Below are 24,990 nucleotides of genomic sequence, written 5' to 3'. Positions count from 1 at the left end.
CCGTCTGCAGGCCAGATTGAGAAGGCGATTGGGCCAGATCAAGCCCCCGGGCCTTAGTTTGCCTACCAATGGGCTTGCTTCTCTTACTTCTGAGTAGGCATGCATAGGGTTGCACAGTTATTTTAGGAACAGAACAGAATACAAACCATGAACAGATAACAAAAGCAGCTTACCAAAAAGGGAAAACAAAACAGTAGAATAATACCTCCATCAAAACAACAATCAAAAGACAACAGTACTAAAACTCCAGGAAAAGACCCACACTGTAATGAATTAAATTACTAAATGCTAATCACTAATTAAATTCTAGCTTGAATGAAAATATTTTACCATCCATCGAAAGGCACAGAGGGAGCCTAACAAATTTGCCCCAAAAGGAGTTTCTTCATTATGGTGCCAGCACAGAAAAGGCTCTGTATCTCATGCCCTGCACTCCCTGCCAGATCTCACATATGGACAATATTGTAGAGATTCAGGGCCTGTAAGGCTGATTACAAAGCCTGAGCAGATTCACACAAAAGCAGGTACTATAGCTTCTGAGATAATCCAGTCCTAAACCATTTAGGGTTTCAAAGGCCAATTATCACCACGTTAAATTGAGCCTGGAAACAAACAGATTACCAAAGCAGATGAAGTACAATTGGAATTATATGCCCTAATAATCTCCAAGCACCAGTTAATCTTCTTCTGCAGGGCAGAAGTGGGCCCTGGGGCCATGAATGCTTCTAACACAATGTATTTGTCACAACATAAGGTACCACTGTAGGTGCAAAACTATCCCAAAGAATTAAGGTAAAGGTAAAGGTACCCCTGCCCGTACGGGCCAGTCTTGACAGACTCTGGGGTTGTGCACCCATCTCACTTAAGAGGCCAGGGGCCAGCGCTGTCCGGAGACACTTCCGGGTCACGTGGCCAGCGTGACATCGCTGCTCTGGCCAGAGCCAGAGCCAGAGCCGCACACGGAAACGCCGTTTACCTTCCCGCTGGTAAGCGGTCCCTATTTATCTACTTGCACCCGGAGGTGCTTTCGAACTGCTAGGTTGGCAGGCGCTGGGACCGAGCAGCGGGAGCGCACCGCGCTGCAGGGATTCGAACCGCCGACCTTTCGATCGGCAAGCCCTAGGCGCTGAGGCTTTAACCCACAGCGCCACCTGCGTCCCCCAAAGAATTGGGAAGGGACAAATTTCTTGCTGATGTCATGTAAGCCAGCCAATCAGCATCATGAACAGCCAGCCAACTTTGGATGCAGACTTTCAGAATTGTTATGTTTCAGAGTTTTGCCCTGGAGACAAGGAGTCGTTACGGTTGGACTGAATACTGTAAAAGGATTCCCAGGCTAGTCACATTGCTTCTTAAACATTACATTTGTCTTTCCCCTAAAATCATGGAGTTTGCTTATTGTGCAAAGGATCAGGTGCTAGGTTGCCAGTGCCAACGAAAGGGAAGACCTCACCCCCTTGCCTGCTGTGACATTGTAGTCTAATTACACACATCCTCTCTTCGAACACTAAGCACTATCAATACTGGTGCTCCAATATCCCGAGGCAGCCCTCTGCACACAACTGTTGTTTTTCACTGTCCCATTTTAAAACTGCAACAATTTTAACCACCTCACCAGCGCAGTGCAAAGCCACAGCTTGTATCCAATGGTAAACCCCACTCAGAGCAGACCCACTGAAATTAATGGACATGGCTAACTCATTGTCTATGGGACGCGGGTGGCGCTGTGGGTTAAACCACAGAGCCTAGGACTTGCCGATCAGAAGGTCGGCGGTTTGAATCTCTGCAGCAGGGTGAGCTCCCGTTGCTCGGTCCCTGCTCCTGCCAACCTAGCAGTTGGAAAGCACGTCAAAGTGCAAGTAGATAAATAGGTACCGCTCCAGCGGTAAGGTAAACGGCGTTTCCGTGCGCTGCTCTGGTTCGCCAGAAGCGGCTTAGTCATGCTGGCCACATGACCCAGAAGCTGTACACCGGCTCCCTCGGCCAATAAAGCAAGATGAACGCCACAACCCCAGAGTCGGCCACAACTGGACCTAATGGTCAGGGGTCCCTTTACCTAACTCATTGTCTAATTTCCATGTGCTGTTCTATGACCCTGATCAGCTGAAACACTTGGACCAAGTTCATGCTCTGGTACTAAATTGGCTCCATATATTTTGTTGGCACGTATACCCATGTGAAGTCTGCAGGCATGAGCCGTCCAGCCCCAGGCTGTGATCCTGTGCACAGTTACAGGGAAGCAAGGGCAGGCTCACACAAGTCTCCAGAACCATACATGCACTCGGGCGGCGGATCTGTGCATGCACAGCCACTCACACATACATACCACATACATGATGGAACATGTGATGCAGCTGTACATGCTTACATTCCTCCATCTGCACCTCCCCAGTTTTCTATGATTCCGCCACCTTTATTCTCTCAGATGGTAGGACCAGAGGATGCCACACATTTTGGTGCGCACTGAGTAGATTGTATTCGTTTTGCTAGACATTGCGCTGTTTCCAAATTGGAGATGGCACAAAACTGTCCACATGTTCTGTTGAAACTTCGCTTGGTAGTTCATCATTCCGGTAATAAATATCCTTGCACCTTTCCGTGAACATAAGAATGATGCTTCTGGGTCTCAAAATTCTAGTTTGAGAAATGGCTTCGACTGCACCAACCCTTTAGCAGAACCCCAGGCAGACAGAACCACAGGGCTAGTTGGCTTCAGAAGACGAAGACTAACGACAAAACAAATAAACAAACCCACAGGTGCCATGAAACATTTCCTGATCCAGAATGCTCATAGAGCGATGTGCTTATCCAGGTGCAAAATCCTGTACCATTCCCATGAAACATTTTTTTTTTGGGGGGGAGGGGGTTGTCTGCAGTTTAGACGTAGAACTTTTGCAGCCTTTTTTTGTTTCCTCTTTAGAATCTTTTAGCAGTCCCCCCACTCCCCTCTTCTAAGAAACCAAAACAGTTGGGAGAATGATGAAACAAGGATGAGAGAAGAAAACTTAAAAGGCACTGGAGGTTCAAACCAGACATGGTGTTGAATACACCTTTGCATCTGATCTGCAGGTTTAGTCAAATGCAAAATCTATCAGTTGGAGGCTGGGGGCGGAATATGACCCACTTATAATGGGATTAAGAAGAGAGGAGGGGGGAATTCAACTTCCTCTTGCGATGTGGCCATCCTGGGGAGAAAACCTTCTTAGGAACACCTTATACTGAGTCAGATCATTGGCTCATCTAACTCAGTATTGTCTATACTGACTGGTCACGGCACTACAGGGTCATAAACAGGGCTCTGTCACAGTCCTATCCAAAGATGCTGGGGCCTGAACCTGGGATCTTTTGCACAGAGAGCATATGTTCCACCACTGAAGTATGGCCCTCCCCACTTCTGAAGCATGCATTGACTTGGGGGGGAAATCCCACCATTGATATCAATGGTAACTTTCCTTCCAATGCAAACGTCACCTCCAGATTAAGGATTTTCCTTTGGTGGCAGCAGAGGAGGAAAGGATTAACTTGACCACTCCCCGCCTGCATAGATCCCATTCGTTATCAGTGGTTGACCAGAAGAACCGGAAGCATGCCCCAGAGCAGGATCCATGCCTCTTCTATCAAAACCACCCTGCAGAGAGGAAGCCAGCTGTGGCTGTCACCAGCTGTGTGAATTTGCAGGGTGCCAGTGCCGGCTGAAGGGCTCTCGACTGAGAGGGCCTAAATATGCTAAAACAAAACACTCAAGTTTTTGAAAGCAGAGCTGTTTCGAGAGTCAACTGGACGTGACTTGGCTGCATGGTCCGCTGAAGTTGTGTGTGTTTGTATTTATTGCCACGTTTAGTTAATTTGATGTGCGTGATTAAATGCAGCAATGCAGGGAGGGGGCAAGAATAAGATCAGGACTGTTGGCGCTGCAGTGAGATCCTAGCTTAGTGGTAGAGACAGTCCCAGAATCAATTCCAGGCACCTGCAGCTTGAGAAAGACTTGGGTGGAAGGATCAGCCAGTGGGCGAGACTCTTTACTTGAGACCATTGGTGGGCTGCTGACAGTCAGGGCAGATAATACTAGATGAACAAATACAAGGCATAAGGCATCTTTCTGTCTTCTGCTGAGGAAACAGGGGCTAACTTTTCCACTCAATGGCTGTTGGTCCATTAGGGCAAATGGGGTACTGCCCCACCAACCTCAGTCTGCCCTCAGCCAATCCCTACGTGCCTCCCTCCTGACTTACAGCCAATCCAGAGGTTGCACCGACTGTCACCTTCCTCTGTCCTACTCTAACTGTTGCCCTTGTAAAACACAGTAGGGAGGAGGATAGGGACAAAATAGAATAAGCTGGCTCTGCTTGTCATTTGCTCTGGCGCCACCTACTGTTGGCCTCCCTGCCTTCTACCCTACCAGTTCGACTGGCACCTGACATCACTGTTTCAGTTATTATTTGGAGACTCCCTTGCCTCATAGCTGGTGGTTGTGCTGCATGGGAAAACCTCCAGGTTTCCCTGCACAGAGCAAATATAAACTTAATGGAGGCTATTTTTAATTGGTAAATAGAACAGGATTTACCTCCTGCATTGTAGTCACGATCTCATTCAGGTCTCCTGCAAATGGTCTCTGGTGTCCCCTCTCATTTATACACTTGGATGTAGAGGTTAAACTTTTTTAAAATTCTTACCCCTTCACTTAGGGACATCATTTGAATAATAAAAAAGAAAGGTTTAAGGCAATCACGTTAAGCATCAGGTCCCTAAATGCAATGCTTTTACAACTTGCTTTTCTCTAAAAACGTGCAAATCCAATAGTGTCCGTGATTGACAACTCTGGGGCGGCAGGGCAAGAAACACTTTCTAATTCAGAGAATGAACATCTTGAATCTTTGTAAACAAGTCGCTCGAGGATAATTTTTTTTGTCTCCAAATTCCCATTCATGTGAGCTCTAGCCAGTGTGAGCACCAGCACTGGAATATACCTGACTTGTCTCTAAATATTTAGCGTCCACTGATCATCAGGCAAGCAATAAAATTTATCTCCTACAGGCACGTGCCCGGCTGACAATCACACACTATCAGTTACGCACGCAATCATGTGCGTGTACACACACACACGCACACACACACACACACACAGCAAATTTAAACAGATCATATAATACCTTGCATTGAGATTATACACACTGCACCTGTGCAAGACAACACACTGTATTACAGCCCATCTCCAGTAGCACAAAAAGAGGAGGAAGGAGGATGGCTGTTTACATTAATAGGTTACCATCTGAATATTTGATTCTCTCTCTCCCACTCTCGAGCAAGACAGGCTTTTTTCTTTTTTTAAAAAAACCTACCTAAAATTGTCCAAGGAAGAATGGAAGTTCCTTGTTTAACGGTTCTAGGACATGGACAGATGCAGTTGTTGACACAGAATCTCCTACATGACCACAAATGGCAATAGGGTAACTAAAAAACTGCCCCTTTCCTTATTTTGCCCATGTAGACCATTCTCCAAGATGGTTGCTGGATGACTACTGGGAACCCACTGGCCTCCTTCAGTTGAAGAGGGATACAATCAACATCACTTGGGAGTTCTTCCTCATGTGTTTGCTCACCAATGCAGAGATCCATACATGGCCACTTGTGCGCATGACCTTCAATGTACCTGTGAGCTTCCCCATTCATTCCAATGGAAGAAGCAGATCTGTCCTCATGAACATGAGAACAGGCACAAGGAATCTGCATTCTCCCCGGAAATGAACCAGAAACCATTGTGAAGGCAAGGAACAAACCAACCCTACTGATTGGGAGCAATGGTCTGCTACATACTCAACTTCTCCAAACAATTGAACAGTTTGATCACTTGTAGGCCAAACCCGCTACCCAAATATATAAAACCCTTGTTGGGCCTGGCCGCTCCTTCATATTCTTTTCCGTCAACCCTGGAGAGTTTAAGAGAAAACACTAAGCCCACATGAAATTGTTTTTAGACCACAGCACGACAATGTCCACATGACAAGGTTTGGTGGACAGAGACAAACGCATAATAGCTTTCCCATTCTCTTCCACACACAAAACCCCCCCAAAAAACCTCTGAATTGTGGTGCCATACATCAGTAGATGTTAAATTAGTTCCCAGTTGTCTGTTCAGGATAGTTTCCAATGAGCTGTACAAAGTCTGATTCCTTCAAGAATAAGGCTGCAGCTGGTTTTTGGCCAGGAAAAAAAAAAAAGATTGTGTGTATGTATTTTTTTTTTAATAAAAACAACACAAAATAATACAGAAAGGTCACCATCAGCTGCTGCTCCTACTTTTCATCTTGTTGGCATTATTGTGTGACTCTTCACAGTGCACCTAGCTTCATGGCCGGGTTTGCGGATGGCTCTTTATATTACGAATTTCTTTTTATACTGAAATTTCGTAGGTTGTTCCACCCACTCCAGACACTTTCTTAACGTTTGAGTGTCTAGCAGGACTCATGGGGGCCCCCTGAGAGCTAGACGTTGAACCTAGTCGACACTCTACTCTGGAAATTCCTTTTGGCTGTCCATTAATTTTACTGTGAGATGTCTTCAACTGGATGTCTTCCCTGTGTTGGAAGAAAGACAATGGGATTGGGAGTTAGTAGACAGAAAGCAACAGAAGCCAAAGCTCAACATAAACTTCCAAAAGGTTGTTTATGCTCTGGTTCTGCAAAGAACAGCCAAGAGAACACATTCACAAGAGCCACTTGCTTAGGAGACAGAAAGACCTAATACGAGCCGTTGTTGAAGTGTAGTCACTGAGTTTTGTTTAGGAAGACAGCTTTTTTTCCTATGGCAGGGATGGGGAATCTGTGGCCCGCTAGATGCTAGACTACAACTCCCATCATCCCTGAACATTGGCCATGCTGGCTGGGGATGATGGGAGGTGCAGTACGACGACGTCTGGAGGGCCAAAAGTTCTCCATCTTTGTGATATGGAATTAGCTCAGAAGAAAATGGTTCCATGTGTTTATGGTGGGGAAAAACATGCTGTGTACAGGACGAATTGGCTGAAATATCACTAACCCACATACCCAAAGCAGTTTTTACTCAACGCTTAAAAAAAAAAAATCTGGTTTAAGAAGAGAGAGAAGGATGGGCATACATTTAATTTAACAGATATGTTAATTTATTTATTTTTCAAAATTGGGCAGCTTGGCTGAAGTATGGCAAAAGGCAGTGTCTAATGAACTGCACTTGATTCACTGACTGATATAATAATAATAATAATAATAATAATAATAATAATAATATTTTATTTATACCCTGCCCTTCCTAGTTCAGAAAACCGGGCTCAGGGCAGCTAACAACAAATTTAAAACACTTAATTGATGCAACAAAAAACAGCATAAAATACAGTATAAAATGTGAATAACAATAAATTCAGAATACAAATATCAATTTAGGGGGGAAATCCATCCAATAAACATTAGATGATCACCAGGGCTAGCTGGCTAAATTAGTCCTATTTGGGCCAGCGAGGAGACCAGGGGAGAATTAGCTATGGGATCCCAGAGCGGGTAATCTTCATAAAAAGGGGAGGGGGAGGGAAGGAAGAGCAATAAAAGATCAGGCTAAGTTCAAAAGCCAGGTGGAATAGCTCTGACTTACAGGCCCTGTGGAAGGAAGTTAAATCCTGCAGGGCCCTGGTCTCATCTAGCTATCAGAGGTGGTGGGGAAGCTGGGCTTCAGCTTCAGGAGAAACACACAAACATACCAAGTCCTGCCACTGTAATTTCTTAATGTTATCTGCCTGACCTCCAAGGAGCTCAAGACAGCAAAAGTGAGGTTGTCCCACTTTATCCTCCCAATAGCCCTGAGAGGTAGGTCAGCACATGACCCAATACCACCTAGTAATCTTCATGGCTGAAGATTCAACTCAAGTCTTTCAACCCATGCTTGCCTTCTCCATGTCCAGTAAGAGAGGCTCTAACATACTACTTGAGAATGCAATGCTTCAGAAATTCCAGGTCCACCCTTTACAAGTGTGACGAAAGGAGGAGGTCAAACACCTATCAGGAAAACCTAAATGCCATTCTACTCCAATGCAAACATGGCAAAATGCAGTTGTTGTTGTTGTTGTTTTAAAAAATTGCACGTTCCCACGCATCATTCAAATGAAACTGCTACATTCCCCAGGAACTATCCCAGGAATTGTCCTTCCAATTTTAAAACGAGCTGCTGCCTGCACCGCATATCTTTAGACAAAGAAATCCCACTACATTAGCTCATATAGGGTTAGAATTTGGTCCGGCAGATATCCTCAATCCAGGTCACAATATATTTATAACGGGTGGGTGATATTTTTTTTTAAAAAAACCCCACTGTATCTTGTTTTTAATTCATATTGTGAGCTGCCTTAGGTCCTGAACTAGGAGAAAGGTAGAACAATTAATTAATTAATAATTAGTTAATTAATGGTTAACACTGCAATCCTATATGCAGCACCTCTATGCAGACATCAGGAGTGCCACAGGTGGTGTCTTAACCCCTGGTTTTACCAGCAATCCAGACACAGAGTCAGAGGCACCAGCTAAAGCGTTCAGGGCTGTGAACTGACTGCTGGAGATCAGAAATCTACTGTGCTTGAGGCTGTCAGACAGGAGAACCCAGAAGAACCTCTCAGAACAGCAGGGCCCATAGGATCAGAGCCTGGAGCCAAATGCCTCCCCTTGCATGCCGCTAGGCCAGCAATGCAAGGAGGGCACCAGGAGGGAGGCTATGGAACAGAGAAGTGCCCGTCTCCAGATCACATGATTGGCCCTTGAAAGCTATGGCATTCTCCAGCAGGGGGCAAAGCCTGGGGACAGCATTTCCCAAGGCCTCAGGCTGATCCACAACCCTTGTTGGAGCACGTTGCTCACTTGGAGCTATCCATGGTCCTGCAACTTCAAATGACCCCTGCCTCTTTCTCCATGGGATGTTACAAAAGGCCCTTAATTATTGCTCAGTGCCTTCCTTAGAAGCTTCAGAGGCTTGAGAATTTATTTATTTTCATTAAAAGGGGGGGGGGACACTTCTGCTTTTAAAATCTACCCAACTACAGAAACAGCTTGAAAAAAGGTGGACAAAGATTTAATCATTTAGTTATTTCAGTACTCCTTTTTCAAGATGTTTCTATAGTTGGCTAGATTTTAAGAATCTCTCTCTCTCTCTCTCTGTGTGTGTGTGTGTGTGTGTGAGAGAGAGAGAGAGAGAGAGAGAGAGAAATGTCAAGCTCAAGGAGTTTTGCTTTTTTTTTTTACTTGAGAGGCACTGAGCTATAATAACAAGTCTTTCATCAGTGAGCACCAAAGCACTCTTTGTTCATTTGAAGTGCTTCTTCCCCCTTTTTCTTGCATGCCTGCTGTCAACAACAACAATGATATGAAAGCTTATCCGTACCTTGGAGTCCCCATAGGCTGTGCCTCTGTTATCTCCATGGTGTTAACGAAGGAGACAGCTTTAGGGCCTCCATAAGAGGGTGACCTGGGAATCCCCCCGGGGGATGATGGGACTTGGTGGCTGGGTGACTTATAGGGGCCATTGCTCATCCTGCCCTGCAGTGCCTGATGGGCCTGGACATTGTTATTGGCTAGGTCAGCTTGGAGGGAAGGAGTGGAAGTCCTTGACGTTCTGGTCATCGCACTTGAGAGCGAAGAAACGGATGCCTGCAGCACAGGATTCCTCACGCTAAAGCTGTTGCCGGTCATCAGGTTGTCCCTAGAGCCATACCTCATGACTATGCTACGGGGGTCTTCTGACAGCATGCTGACTTGCTGAAGGCTGTAGGAGCTAGGGGTGTCGTACACACCAGAGTCTGCAAACACCGAGTCTGGGTGAGAGAGGAGGAGCTTCTCTCGCTCTTCCATTTCTTTCCTCTCCTGAATGGATGCCATGATTGTTTTCGATAGGTTGTCGTAGCGCACTGGCGAGGGGTCACGTGGGTGCAGGGCCGAGCTGCCCAGCACAGGGCTGAAGCTCTGTGGGGGCACGCGCTGAAGCTCTCTGCCCCGCAGGTGGCACATTTTGGCAGACAAATACGGTGAGTGGTACCCAACGGAGCCCACGGCGGAATGAGCTATGCACCTCCTCCCTGAGGGGGACATAGGGTTGAGCAAGCTGTCGTACGACAAGCTCCCATTCCTGTTTGAGAGGGAGTTGGGGGAAAAGATGCTTTTGTAAGGTGTGGAGGTGGCCCCTTCTGACTTCATGGCATGCAGGGGCATTTTGTCTGTTCCTCCTCTCCTGCTGGCAGATTTCAGGCTCAAAGACCTCGAGTTGACAGCAAAGGAATCTATCTGCAGCGGGGAAGACTGGTAAGTCTTGTGAAGGGAACTCTTCCGGTAGTTCGGGATATCCAGGCTGGGCTCTGACTGGTAATCGAGGCTGCTGTCATTCTCCTCCATCACAGATCCTGGCTTGTGTCCTTCCTGAATGGAGATCTGATGGAAAAGTAAATATGAAGAGGGAGGGGAGACAGGTCAGGAGCAGTAAAATGTTGATGGTTGTTCCCACATCTCAAGCTATGACAGATCTCTTTTGCCAGTTCTCCTAATCTCAACTTCTGAGTAAAGGTTTTGTAGCAGGGACGATGGGTTCATGACCCTCTAGATCAGCCTTTCTCAACCTGTGGGTCCCCAGATGTTGTTGAACTACAACTCCCATCACCTCTAGCTAGCAAGGTCAGAGCTCAGGGATGATGGGAGTTGTAGTCCAACAACATCTGGGGACCCAAAGGTTGAGAACCGCTGCTCTAGATATTGCTAGCCTCCCATCATCCTTGACCATTGACCATGGTAACTGATTGATTGATGGATTGATGGAATTTCTATGCTGCTTTTCATTCAAATAAATCCCAAAGTGGCCAACAAACAATAAATAGCAGTAACATAACAAGAACACCACAAATTAAGCATAAATCATATAAAATAATTTAAAAATTACCAATGAAACAATTACAATCTGTAAAACCCTGTTAGCAAAGCAGCAACTAAAAAATAAGATCAACGTCATAATTATAGCAAAAATCAATATTATACAGGCAGTGCCCTGTTTAATCGTGTTCAATATACACATGACTGTGCATACACGCATTGCGCTGGAAGTGACCCGAAAACATCATAAAGACATCACTGAAACATCACTAAAAGAGCAGAATGGAGGCGGGCTTTTCAGTGGATTTCAATGATACACAATTTCACCAATGCATGCGGTGCCTTGGATCGTAGCCCCTGAACAAACAGGGGGCTGCCTGTATGATTAACCAATCAATATGGCTTTTATGATCTATAACAATAATATTGACAACATTAACAGAGCAGCAATTTAACAAATAAGCTGAGCACTGTTAAGTTCATACATACACACTCCACACAACTCAAAGACTCATAACCTTTTACTCTATTCCGTTCATTAAAATGCACATCAAATACACCTAATGCCCATTGTTAAGTCCTTGGTGGAGATGGTGGGGCCCTCAGGCCTACTGGGGCCAAAGGGATTTGAAATCCCAAAACCTGTTTCCCAATCTCTGTTTGACTGCATAGGCTGCTGAATTTATCTAACCCCTCTAAGAACATAAGAGCAGCCCTGCTGGATCAGGCCAAAGCTCCCCTGGCCCACTCCCTCAGTCCAGCATCCTAGTCTCACAACAGGCCAATAGATGACTGTGAGAAGCAGGACCAGAGTCAAACAACAAGCCCTCCTCACTTGTAACCTGCATTATTTCTCCTGTTTTGTGGAATAAGAACATAAGAGCCAGCTAGATTATGCCAATGGCCCATCTGGTCCAGCATCCAGTGCTCGCAAGTGGCCAATCAGATGCCTTTGACAGGCACAGAAGTAGGACCTAAGCTCAACAGCACTCTGCCCACGAACAAGCGGTATTCAGAGGCATACTGCCTCCAACAGCAGAGGTGGAACATGGCCATCATGCTGAATAAAGGTAAAGGGACGCCTAACCATTAGGTCCAGCCACGGCTGATTCTGGGGTTGCGGCGCTCATCTCGCTTTATTGGCCAAAGGAGCCGACGTACAGCTTCCGGGTCATGCGGCCAGCATGACTAAGCCGCTTCTGGCAAACCAGAGCAATGCACAGAAACGGCATTTACCTTCCCGCCAGAGCAGTACCTATTTATCTACTTGCACTTTGACATGCTTTCGAACTGCTAGGTTGGCAGGAGCAGGGACCAAGCAACGGAAGCTCACCCCGTGGCAGGGATTCGAACCACCAACCTTCTGATCGGCAAGTCCAAGGCTCTGTGGTTTAACCCAAAGCGCTACCCGCATCCCTTGTATCATGCTGAATATTCTGTGCTAAAAAGCTGCAATTCTGTGCTTGCTTGCTTTTCTTGCCCAGGACTGCAATATACAGAAAGTTGTAAGAACACAAAAAGATCTTTGTTGGACTGGACAAATGTTCAGCATCCTGCTTCTGTGGCATATGAGCATGGAAGCTCCACATAGTATACATAATCCTGCTTTTTACCAAGATTCGGCTCAATCTATTCAGTTCCAGGCTACAAGTTCAGCACTAGCCGGAGCACACATAAAGCAATAGCGGAGGGAAGCAGCAAGCCATTTGTCAAGATAATAAGGTGAAGCGGTTGAGATAATAAGCTTTTCAGCCAAGGCTAACTCAGTGCTGTAATCTTGCACCGCAAGGCTCCCTTTCAAAAGCTCTCCCTCCATCAGCCAGCAGACAAGTCCCCTTAGAGAGACTGATGAGTCACCACACTGAACTCCAATCCCAAAAAAACAAAAGCCCTGCATGTTTCTTAAAACCAAAGTTCTTGCTCGGTGTCTCTGCCTCAGTTTTAAAGTTAAAAAGGACAGAGGGATTGCTTTATGCAAGGAGAAGAAACTTCAGCTCATAGTAAAAAATAAAATGGTCCACACTGTAGCTAATTGGGAGGGACAGAAAGGTCCACTTCTGAAGTCTCCCCTCTGGTTCTTCTTGCTAGAAAATGTAATAAAGACAACCTTGGCTGTGAGACCTGCAAGACTTGCTCCCTCCCTTGCTGGCCTGGGAAGGCAGAGCCCAGATTGACTCCAGCTGCAAAATCTGAGGCTGCTGAAGAGAACAGAGATAATCTTGGCTGTCTCTTAGTGCAGACCCAGGTCATCGAGCCTGGGCTGCCAAGTCATCGCCTGCCATGAACCACCATTGGCGAGATTAGCAGCAACAGCAGCCGATATGTATTTTGCTTAAGAAAATATTTTATTCTCTTGCTAATTATACTGTTTTAAATGTGCATTTTATACTTGACTTCTTTTAATTAAGTTTTCTTTTGAAATGTAAATATATATATATTTTTTGTTAACTTTGCTGCGTAAAATGTCCATTCTGTCTTTGACCTCCTTTTCTAATGTTTTATTTGGAAATCTTTTAAGATAATATTTTAGTTCCCTTTTAATTATGTTGCTTGGAATGTATACTTTATATTTTACTTTATTCTGTAATGTTTTATACTGGATTGTTTGATTTGATGAATTAATGTAGTTTGTAAACTGCTTTGAGATCTCCCCTCCTTAAAAATATAAAGTAATACAGAAGTGAAATGAATGATAAAAAATTTCTGAGGTTCAAATTTGTTCTTCATGCAGATTTTTTCCTGCATGATTGCTAGTTTTGGAAAGACATTTTGATTATATTACTACAATGTAACCCTGTGCTTCTTGACCTGGAAGTAAGCATCACTGTATTCAAAAGGGTCGTATTCCCAGTTACATGTCCATAAGACTGCAAACTATTGATAGGCTTACCTGTTCAGATGCTCCGTGGTAGTGCACTTTGGGATCGTTGCTGAAAGCTGGGCGATACTTGTACATTGCAGGCGTGGGAGGGCTCATCAGTTTGGGTGAAAGGCTGCTCTCTGGTTGTGGGGAAGAGGAAAGAAAACTCACTTACTCTCTTTCTTTCCACTAAGTCACGTTCTCTGGCTTCAACTTGCCCCCCTTTGGCTTTCTTCAGTTTTGATATATAAACAGACACCATATATTATTCCACAAGGTATAGTGTCTTTTACTATTCAGTGCCACTCAAGTTTAAAAGACAGAACAGAGGCCCTATTTTGAAGTAGAGGATCAGCAGCCTCCTCACTCCAGGACCTACAAGGCCAGAAGACATGGCTTTACGTGGCTCCTAGGCTCCTGATGTGGACAGCTTCCCTTCCACTAATGGAGTCCTCACCCCCAACATGCCATAGGAGCTAGTACCTGCAGCTTCAGGTAATGCCCCTTTAAATCCTATCCTCAGAGGGAGAGGGGTTAACAGCAGGTCCAGACCATAAGGCCTCAGCATCTGCTGAGACAACAGCTCTCCTTGGGTGAGCTCCAACCAGCCCTTGCCATAGTGATCTGTCCAGGGTCCTGAAAGACTTTGCTCTGCTTGCCTGATGCAATCCTTTGTAACCTATCTTGACTCTGCCCTGGACAATAGGATTCTGCTCTTCTAGTAAGTTCCACCACTTCAACCCAGCTTCCCCCGGGAACCTCAAGGCAAGCTGGGACAGTCACAGATAAGACAATAATTTGTTCATGTTGATGTGCAAGCATATGAAAGAAGCACATGTGTAGTAGCACTGGATAAACAAGGTGTTCCCCTGGATAATTTACACTGAGCATACGAAACTGCCACTGAGCTACAGCTCCTTCGTGTTACAATGTGCAAAAGGATTTGGAGGTGGTGATAAAACGTTTGGCAGAGACTGGCATAGATGGAACAGAGCAGGTGAAGCAGGCAAGAGTCTCTGGCTGCCATTGGCTGATTTGTTTGGCTCTTCAGAGGGATAATAATAATAATAATAATAATAATAATAATAATAATAATAATAATTTTTTATTTATACCCCACCCTCCCCAGCCAAGGCCGGGCTCAGATCGGCTTACAAGCAATAATAAAAACAAGATGAATGATTACAAACTTAAAAACAAAAATAAAATACAACATTAAAATAATGGAACATTAAAATATTCAAATGCAGCCTCATCGCAGGAGGAGAAGGAAAAGAAAAAAAGAGAGAGAGAGAGGGAGGGAGGGAATCAAATTGGCTCCAAGCCAAAGGCCAGGCGGAACAACTCTGTCTTACAGGCCCTGCGGAAAGAAATCAGATCCTGCAAGGCCCTGGTCTCATGAGGCAGAGCGTTCCACCAGGCCAGAGCCAGAGTTGAAAAGGCCCTGGCTCGGGTCGAAGCCAATCTAACTTCCTTAGGGCCCGGGACCACTAGGGTGTTGCTATTTATGGACAATGCAGTTAAAAAGGTAATAAGATGAGGAGAAGGGGGCACGTCTAGGAAATGAATCAGGGGCTTGAGGAAAGTTAGGGAAAGCTGTGAAAACAGACTATTCTGTGATTCAATTTATACCCTACTTTTCTACAGACAGACACCCAAGACACCCAACTACCTTCATCAAGAGAAAATACTAGGGCAAAAAAACCAAATATATCAGCATTGGGAGACACCAAGCAACCAAGACCAAAGGGGAACATGCCCCCCCTTTACCTTTTATTATTTGTACAAGCAAAGAAGCCATTTTGGCTGGTCCAGTTTTGTCATACAGGGATTTGGATGATGTTGGCATAGGGATAGCTACAATTAAAGATCCCTGTCTTTCTTTGAATCTTGTTACTCTATAAAGGAAAGAGGGGGTGGCCCAGAGGAACAGCAAAGGGATATCGGAGAACACCAGCCGGAGAACTATAAACTGCAGGGATGCAGGGTGGCGTTCAACTAAGTTTTACTCAAAAAAAAAACAACAAAAACCCCCTAAGCTTTACTCAGAGTAGACCTGCTGAATTTAATGAGCCTAACTTTGTTGCAATGATTTATGCCAGCAGGTCTACTCTGAGTAAAAATCTGCTGAATACCACCCGCAGAATCACATTTTGATTTGAACAGTGTAGGTTGCTAGCTCTTATATAAAATACATAGGGTGCTGCCTTTTACCAAGCAAGAACACGGGTCCGTCTTGCTTCGTACTGTCTACACTGCCTGGCAGTGACTCCACACAGGTCTTTCCAAACCTTCCCTGTAAAAGGTAAAGGTAAAGGGACCCCTGACCATTAGGTCCAGTCATGGACAACTCTGGGGTTGCGGCGCTCATCTCACTTTATTGGCCGAGGGAGGCGGCGTACAGCTTCCAGGTCATGTGGCCAGCATGACTAAGCCACTTCTGGCGAACCAGAGCAATGCACGGAAACGGCATTTACCTTCCCGCTGGAGCAGTACCTATTTATCTACTTGCACTTTGATGTGCTTTCAAACTGCTAGGTTGGCAGGAAAAGGGACCGAGCAGTGGGAGCTCACCCCGTCACGGGGATTCGAACAGCCGACCTTCTGATTGGCAAGTCCTAGGCTCTGTGGTTTAACCCACAGCACCTCCCGCGTCCTTCCCTGTAGATAGCGGCAACTGAACTTGGGACCATTTCCTGACAAAGCGTGTGCTCTTCCACTGAGAGGTGGCCCTTCCCTGTAAAGTGGGGGGTGGCTAACCTGGGCCACCTGCTATGAGTGTCACCTGCTATGAGTGTCAGCTTCAACTTTGAGCCGGTGCCAACGACTGGGCTCAACCTCTTCAACCCCGACTGGGCCAGGCGAGCTGGGAAAGCACTTCCAGAGACCTTCTGCCGCAGGGAAGCAGGTCTAAGTGGAATGGACTCACAACGTTGAGCTGTGAGCACCAAACTCAGTGCCAAAGTCAGCAGAGCACAGCAGAGTATGAACTACACGGATGACGAATCTGAAGCATAACTTCTTTATCCTTTACAGCTACTGCAAACTAAAAATGAACTAGAAACTAATGGAGGCTACTGGACTGCATGAGTGTTACGGTTGCCTAAGCAGTCATCTTATCTCTAGACAGATACCACTCACACTCCCACAGAGTCAGGCTGGAGCGGAAGAAGCAATGAGCAGATTCTGCCCCTCCTTTCTGAAAACATTGTCAGGAGATTCTTGCAATGGGATGGGTGAAATATCCACAATGAGATCTTTTTAACCAGAGAGGATTGATATTTAACCTAGGACCTTGTGCACACGAGACATGTGCTTGGCTATGTCCCCTCTGCCAAATGGACAGTGTTTTCTGGATCACAGCTACCAACTTAACCTATGTTCACATTCTAGCAGAAAGGAAGTTTCAAGAGACCAAAGATATTTTCCCTGGTTTTAAAAGTACAAAGCACAAAACAGGGCACTTTACCTTCGCTGCTCCCCAGCTCACTGTACTTGCTGGAATCTCCTTTGGGGGGTAGAGGAGGCTGAATATCCATGGTTTTATCTTCCAGCCCTTCCAGGCTAACTTTAGACTGAAAATAACCACAAAGCAAATGAGGTCTTCCATACCATACCAGAGAGTGCGGCATAGAAGTTGCACAATCTCTTCAAGCAAGGGGGTCGATTCCAACCATGCCATTTTGCAGGCATTTGGCAATGTTTCAAATTACTTCTCCAAGTTGTCAGGATGCAAATGAAAACACTTATGAGCTAATGCCTGGATTTCTCCTAGATTTGGTTCATAAGTGCACAGAGCCCCCAGAATTCATATCCCTGAATTACTCAGCTGTGTAACACATTACTGGTTTAAAAAGCAGCTAGGTGGTTGTTCTTCTCAATTCAGAGCAAAACTGGTTTGTGTCCAGGGTGTGTGTATATGTGTGGGCACCAGCATGCAGCATTTCATAAGAAACAGCAAGATAGATACAGGGTAGATACAGATTCTTTTCAAACTTGCAGTGGAGTTCACTGGATGCAGAATTAACAGGAGTGCATACACAGTCCTAGAATCTTTTGATCACATTTCCATCTGTTTTCCTACTAGCTTTGAGAGGTAGCAACATGCTTAGTAAACAAACTAATGAATGAGATTATATATTTATGCCGCACACACAAGCATTTTTACTTCAAGTAATTAGCCTGAAATTATTATTTCCCTCTGACTGCATCTCTAGTACCTGTTAGAATTCCAGCTCAATCCATAAACAAGCATTCAAAGGAAAACTCAGTCTTTAAACCACTCTGATTGCAAATACAATTAAAGGGTTAGGTCCAAACTATTTATTTTATTTTGGATTGCATCCAGCTAAATTCCATTTCGTTTAACTTAATGCTCCTGAATGAATCATGTCTATCAGTTTCAAGTGTCTAGCATTACAGTGGTAACTTGGTTGTCAAACAGTTTGGCTCCTGAACAAATCGGCTCCTGAACACCGCAAACCCAGAAGTAAGTGTTTCAGTTTGCGAACATTTTTTGGAACTAGAACTTCCGATGCGGCTTCCGATTGAGTGCAGGAAGCTCCTACAGCCAATTGGAAGCTGTGCCTTGGTTTTTGAACAGTTCCAGGAGTCAAATGGAATCCCAGAATGGATTAAGTTCGACAGCCAAGGTACCACTGTATTTTACTTATCACCATGAGGTCCCAGGGCAGGTTACAACAATATAGAATTATAGAATAACAAACGGAGCAGGTACAATCATGGAACAAAGAAAACAACCCATCACTCGCGCCCTATTATTGCATCAATGACATGTTGCAGAATATACCTGCCCAAGTCTATGATGCCATGAATGCTTTACCTTGCTCCGGTTGAGATTGGCTTGGATGCCATTGTCGCTTATCTTCACTGTGATCTGTCGCTCAGTTAAGTCTGGTCTCAGGAACGGTGGTTTCACACTTACAGGCTGTTTCTTCTTTGGCTCAACAATGTACCTGAGAAAGTATGTAAGCAATTCTCCTTTGAAGACAAAGTCTTCTTGGCATGCATCAGCTTCCCCCAACCTGGTGCGTTGGACTGCAACTCTCATCAGATTCTGCCTTAACAGATCTGTTTATGGGCTTTAGATAATTCATTACGTCTGCGAACTTTAAACCGCTTAGGGTTTTATAATAATCAAGCAGCATCAAAATGCTGTGAAATAAAAATGTTTGAAATCGGAGAAAATCATTCCAAAGGAGAGAAAAAAGTATATGGGTTTTAGTTGATTAATCTATTAAATCTGCTAACATTGGAAATTGGAGGAAAAAACAATCATTCTGAAGGGGGAAAGGACATGGTTTTAGTTGATTAATCCATTAAATCTGCGTACACTGGGAATTGGAGAAAATGCAATCATTTCAAAGGAGAAAAAAGTATATGGGTTTTTTGTTGATTGATCTATTAAATCTGCTTACAATTGAAATTGGTGGTGGGGGGGTGGACAGTAATTTTGAAGGAGGAAAGTATATGGTTTTAGTTGATTAATACATTAAAACTGCATACAGTGGAAATTGGAGAAAAAGCAATAATTCTAAAGAGGGGGAAAGTATATAGGATATAATTTTTGTTTTTAGATTATGACGCCTGCCATGAGAAAGGCATCATTATTGGAGAGCCATTCTCTCCTGCCTCTTCTAAGATGACACCTCCGGTGAAACATGCAGGATTATATTCATTTAATACAAGCATATTTTAAGAAAACCTTAAGGTCGTTAGCACCATCTTCGAAGAGGCATCACCTCCTATGTGAGATAAGAGAGGGGAAACCTTTTCTGAGCCACTGATATGTTCCCACCACCCACCACATGTGAATAAGTCAAGGAGGTAGATTTGAAACAGGCTGTCCAGACCCAAAGTTGACTTTTGCACACACTAAACACAGTGGGGATTCACCCTTGGCCAGTAGCTAGAGTTTCATATGTCTCTCCTCCTAGCTTACCTGGGTGCCAGAGGGCTGCAGAGAACGTGTTCCACATTACCGCAGCATCCTCGAGTGAAAGGATTTACTCCGCCACGGAACTTACCCGTCACCTGGAATTATAACATTCAGGGCACTTTGAACAGGTACGTGAAGCATCGATCAACCCTTTAGAAACCAACAACACATTGATCACCAGTGCCCCATATCATAAGACCTTAAGAAGGACCCTGCTTGCTCAGACCAGAGATCCATCTAGCACAGCGTTCTCTTTCCAGCAATGGCCAACTCGGTGCTTCCAGAAATTCTACGTGCCAGAAAAGACTGGCCTTCCCCAAACTGGTTCCCCTTAGATCAGGCATGGCCAAACTTGGCCCTCCAGCTGTTTTGGGACTACAACTCCCATCATCCTTAGCTAACAGGACCAGTGGTCAGGGATGATGGGAACTGTAGTCCCAAAACAGCTGGAGGGCCAAGTTTGGCCATGCCTGCCTTAGATGTTTGTTGGGACCATTTCCCATCAGCCACAGCTAGCATGACAGTGGTCACAGATGATGGAAACTGTAGTCTCACCAACATCTAGAGGCAACTAAGTTGGGGGAAGACTACAATAAACCTCTCCCAGCAGCCCACAGCAGTTCCTAGATGCCTTTAAAACAAAATTTAAATAGCAAAACTCCTTGGGGAGCGAGGGAGTACTTACTTTCCTTTCCCCTGCCTGTCATTTCCCTGCCCTAAAGCCCCCATCCCCTTTCCCATTTTCCTCCCACATGTAGGGGAAAGATGTTTTTTGGCTTTATTTACATAAACCCTACTGGCAATGGTGGGCAGCAGAAGTTCAGTGAAAAATTCTGAGAGCATGTTAAATTATATGAGAAGGATATATCAATGGTATCTAACACTGAGTAAATTGGCAAAAATGTATAAATCTAAATCAAATAAGTGTTGGAAATGTAAAGAGAAAGAAGGTTATTTTTATCATATGTGGTGGTTTTGTAGTAAGGCTAAAACTTACTGGGAAATGATATATAATGAATGGAAAAGGGTGTTTAAAATAACGTTTGTAAAAACAAACAAACCTAGAAGCTTTCCTTTTGGGAATTATAGGGACAGAACTACCCAAACTGTACGGAAACGTATTCATGAGTGCTACTATAGCACCAAGAATGTTACTTGCCCCCAAATGGAAAGAAGTAAAAGTCCCAGCAGGAAGAATGGATACAAAAACTTATGGAATATGCAGAAATGGCGAAACATACCAGAAGAATAAGAAATCAAGATAACAAACTTTTTATAAAAGAATGGAAATGGTTTATTGACTGTTTACAGACAAATTGTAAACTGATAAGAACTTTGGCAAGAGTATATATTTAAAGTAGATGAATAAAGGAACAAATTAAGTTAATTTGGATAGGCAGAAGATATTAAAAACAAATTTAAGGAACTGCAGAAAGAGGGGGAAAGAAGTCAGGGTTTGAAATGGTGTTGCCGAACTACACCTTCCATCATCGCTGGCCATTGGCTGCATGTGCAGGGGCTGATGGGAACTGCAGTTCAAGCACACCTGGAGGGCCACATGTTTCCATGGAAATATACATTACCATGCAAATTCCTGCTTTTATCTATCTGCTGTTTGCATCTTTGAATGTGTTTATTGTGTCGCTGAGTTCCTCTAGGCAAACTGTTTATTGAGCATCCATCTCTGATTTGCTTATACAGAGCTTGTTTGGAGATGATAAGATGTCTGCTCTTTATTGAACGCTAATCAATCGTTACCTTACGCTTTTTTGTGCATTCCCCTGTCACTTTCATAAGTGGAAAAAAGTCAAATGAAAATGCAGGTTTGTTGCAACAGAGCGCGGCAGAGTGCGACTTTAACTGTGCAAATCCAAATTTCCAGAACACAATTGAATCCCTCGCCCAAAATAATGGTAATCTGAATGTGATCTTTTTTATTATTATTATTCGACCGTCAGTCGAATAAAAAATAAAATACATTTGTCAATACACAGTTAAAACATCCAGAAAGCTTTTACAGCTTAGCTAACACTAAAAAGGGCTAAACAGATAGCCCCATATCAATACAGTCAATTATGGTCTTGCGACGCTTAAAGGCTAAAAAAAGAAATTTGGCCACCAAGAAGGGTATAGCTCTAGTAACATTATTCAGCAAGTGTAAAACCTGGTTTTCTCCGGGTAGGAAGCTAAGTTGACATAGGAGTGGGTCTATAAAATTTTGTCTAAGCTCTGCATAAGAAGGGCAAGTCAAGAGAATGTGTTCGGTGGACTCAACCACACCGATAGTACAATGACAGGTTCTCTGGGCGTATGGTACTCCCCTGTACCTTCCCCACAATATCGCAGAGTCAAGGACATTTAATCTAGCCGCTGTAAGAGGTCTGCGGTATTCCACATAGTGGATTTCTGCAAGGTAGGGGGCTGGTATGGTCCGATAAATCTGGTCCCCTAGGAACATCCCTGGTTTTACCTGGGCTATGTCCTCTTGTCTGGCAATGTCACTCAGTCTCCGGGAGATCATTGGCTGTGATCTTTAATATTTACATGTATGCTGCCCGGCTAATGCAGTCTAAGGGCAGGGTATACATTTTTACTACTACTACTGGTAATAATAATAATAATAATAATAATAATAATAATAATAATAATAATGCCATCTTACCTGTTCATTAGTAGTGCGTCCCCGGGCCACTAAAACAATATGGAAACCTGTGAGACCAATGACTGGAATAAAGAACAAACCCGCCACACACATGACAGCCATACTGTATGCTTGCATTAAGGAAATTCTCTACTTCAGGGTGAAGAAATGACTGAAGGAGAAGAAAAAATAACCTGGAATATAATCGCCCTCCATTTGGGGGCAGGGAAGACCCAGTGAAACTTATTTCCCTCCATTTGTTTGTCCTCTGGCAAATACCATTCGGTGGTGTATTGCCTTTGACTACAGAGATTTTACTTAGCTTTCTTCTTCATTATCATAATTTATTATTGATACAAGTGCCTAAAAATACACTAAGAACTTTAGAGGAATAAAAACTATCAGGCCCTGGGCCTGCAGGCTCACAATCTAGAAAACAAGACACAGAAGGGAACAGAATTACTGTATTTTTCGCTCTATAGGACGCACCGGATGATAAGATGCACCAAGTTTGGGGGGGGAGGAAACAAGAAGAAAAAATTCTGAACTCCAGAAGCCAGAACAGCAAGAGGGATATGGCTTCTGGGATAGCCTCTTGATGTTCTGGCTTCGGGGACAGCCTGTGAAGCCTCCGCAGGGCAGCGGGGTGAAGGCACCCCGCTGCCCTATAGAGGCTTTGCGCAGTCATCCCCAAGCTAGAACAGCGAGATGGAGCGCTGCACAGCGCTCCGTTTCACCGTTCTGGCTTTGGGCTTAGCTGCGCAGCCTGGATTCGCTCCATAAGACGCACACACATTTTCCCTTACTTTTTAGAAGGGAAAAAGTGCATCCTATAGAGCGAAAAATACGGTAGAAGGAAGAAAGGGGAAACTCTGCACTAGCTGGGAGAGAGACTGGTCTGTTTCAAAACACAACACTAAGCCAAAGCATGGCTAAGGGTGAACGATGGAGTGTGCTAATACGCCGAGTGCAACTGCTTTGCAACTCGCCTTGCGCCCAGCTGGAAATATGAGAAACGAACATAGGAAGCTACTTTATATTGGGTCAGACTCCTTGGCCATCTAGTTCAGTATTTCCTACACTGATGGGCAGCAGCGTTTTAGGATTTCAGATGGGAGTTTGGGGCCTTGATGCTGAGGATCGAACCTGGCGCCATTTGCAGGCAGTATAGGTTCTCTAATAATAATAATAATAATAATAATAATAATAATAATAATAAAATTTATTTATATCCCGCCCTCCCCAGCCGAAGCCGGGCTCAGGGCGGCTAACAACAATAAAATAGTACAACATTCTAAAATCATTTCATTATAAAATTAATTCAAATCAAATTGATGGCAACCATTAGGCTATAGTTCTGTGAAGATTGCCAAAGGAGGAAGTCAGGCTGTGCCCTGACCAAAGGCCTGGTGGAACAGCTCTGTCTTGCAGGCCCTGTGGAAAGATGTCAAGTCCCGCAGGGCCCTAGTCTCTTGTGACAGAGCGTTCCACCAGGTTGGAGCCACAGCCGAAAAAGCCCTGGCTCTGGTTGAGGCCAGCCTAACCTCTCTGTGGCCTGGGACCTTCAGGATGTTTTGGTTTGAAGACCGTAAGTTCCTCTGTGGGACATACCAGGAGAGGCGGTCCCACAGGTATGAGGGCCCTAGACTGTATAGGGCTTTGAAGGTTAAAACCAGCACCTTAAACCTGATCCTGTACCCCACCGGGAGTCAGTACAGCTAACATTGGGCCACAGCCTTTCTCCAGCAGAAAAAGGGGAGATCAGGAGGCCTTTTGAACTCTGTAACTCTGCAGCATGCCATGTTGGCTGACAGCTGCGTAAAACATCTGCACCAGGGATGGGAAACCTAGGACCCTCCATGTGTTATTTGGGCTGCAGAACTCCCATCATCCCCAATCACCGGCCATGCGGCTGGGGGAAGTCGTAGAACTACCATGACCGAAGGGTCAGCTGTTTGGGCAGGTCCTAAGAGAGGCCCCATCTGCCCGGTTCCTTCTGCACAGTTCTTGAACATCCCAAACACCGAAGGAAGGATACGTGATGGCTGTGGGTGCCGCCCCCAGCTTCTGCGCATGGTGTAAAACGTAGATAAGCCCAAAGCTGAACACTCCAATCATGTGGGCGCTTAAGGACAGCAAGAAAAGGAAAAAATATCGGTAGTTCCTCCGTCCTATGCAGTTATTAACCCAAGGGCAGTGATGGTCAAAATCCTTGCAAAGAAATGAAGAGACACAGCATAACAGACAGCTACGGAAAGAAGCAATGTTATCACAGATGCCACCCACAATTTCCAACTTTGCTTTGCCAGGTATTTAGTTGGCAACAACAAAACCACAGAATCTGGCTGGATTGCACTATTTTGAGAATCTTGAGCTTTTCGTTATTTTTAAACTTGGTCCTAGGTCCCATTGCTTAGAAAAAGGGAACACAGGAAGCTCCCTTGCAGCGAGTCAGACCACTGGTCCATCTAGCTCAGAACTGTCAACACTGACTGGCAGTAACTTTCCTGGGTTTCAGATAGGTACACCAGGGATTGAACCTGCGACCTTCTGAATGCAAAGCAGATGCTCTACCACTGAGCTATGGCCCTTCCTGTCAAAGAGAGACCCAAGGAGAAAGTGGACTTCTATGGAAAGAGAAAATGCGGGTTGATTATATCTGCAT

General features: G+C 44.7%; 1 protein-coding gene across 1 annotated transcript in view; it reads right to left on the bottom strand.

Annotated features, from left to right (window-relative positions):
• Positions 1-24,990, bottom strand: part of ZDHHC8 (zDHHC palmitoyltransferase 8) — a 139,502-nt gene that overhangs the window by 6,163 nt on the left and 108,349 nt on the right. Inside the window, exons 4-11 of the mRNA XM_079956628.1 lie at positions 24,364-24,536; positions 22,347-22,449; positions 19,688-19,779; positions 18,569-18,701; positions 17,195-17,300; positions 13,756-13,865; positions 9,394-10,433; positions 2,062-6,575 (exon numbers count right to left, since the gene is read on the bottom strand). Of these exons, the coding sequence (XP_079812754.1) occupies positions 6,392-6,575; positions 9,394-10,433; positions 13,756-13,865; positions 17,195-17,300; positions 18,569-18,701; positions 19,688-19,779; positions 22,347-22,449; positions 24,364-24,536 (1,941 nt within the window). The 3' untranslated portion in view covers positions 2,062-6,391. The remainder of the gene's footprint in view (positions 1-2,061; positions 6,576-9,393; positions 10,434-13,755; positions 13,866-17,194; positions 17,301-18,568; positions 18,702-19,687; positions 19,780-22,346; positions 22,450-24,363; positions 24,537-24,990) is intronic.

The sequence above is a fragment of the Podarcis cretensis genome (assembly GCF_951804945.1).
Source record: "Podarcis cretensis genome assembly, chromosome: 16".
NCBI classification, from domain to species: domain Eukaryota; kingdom Metazoa; phylum Chordata; class Lepidosauria; order Squamata; family Lacertidae; genus Podarcis; species Podarcis cretensis.
Note: the sequence above shows the minus strand (reverse complement) of the source record. Positions and strands in the feature narration are given on the sequence as shown.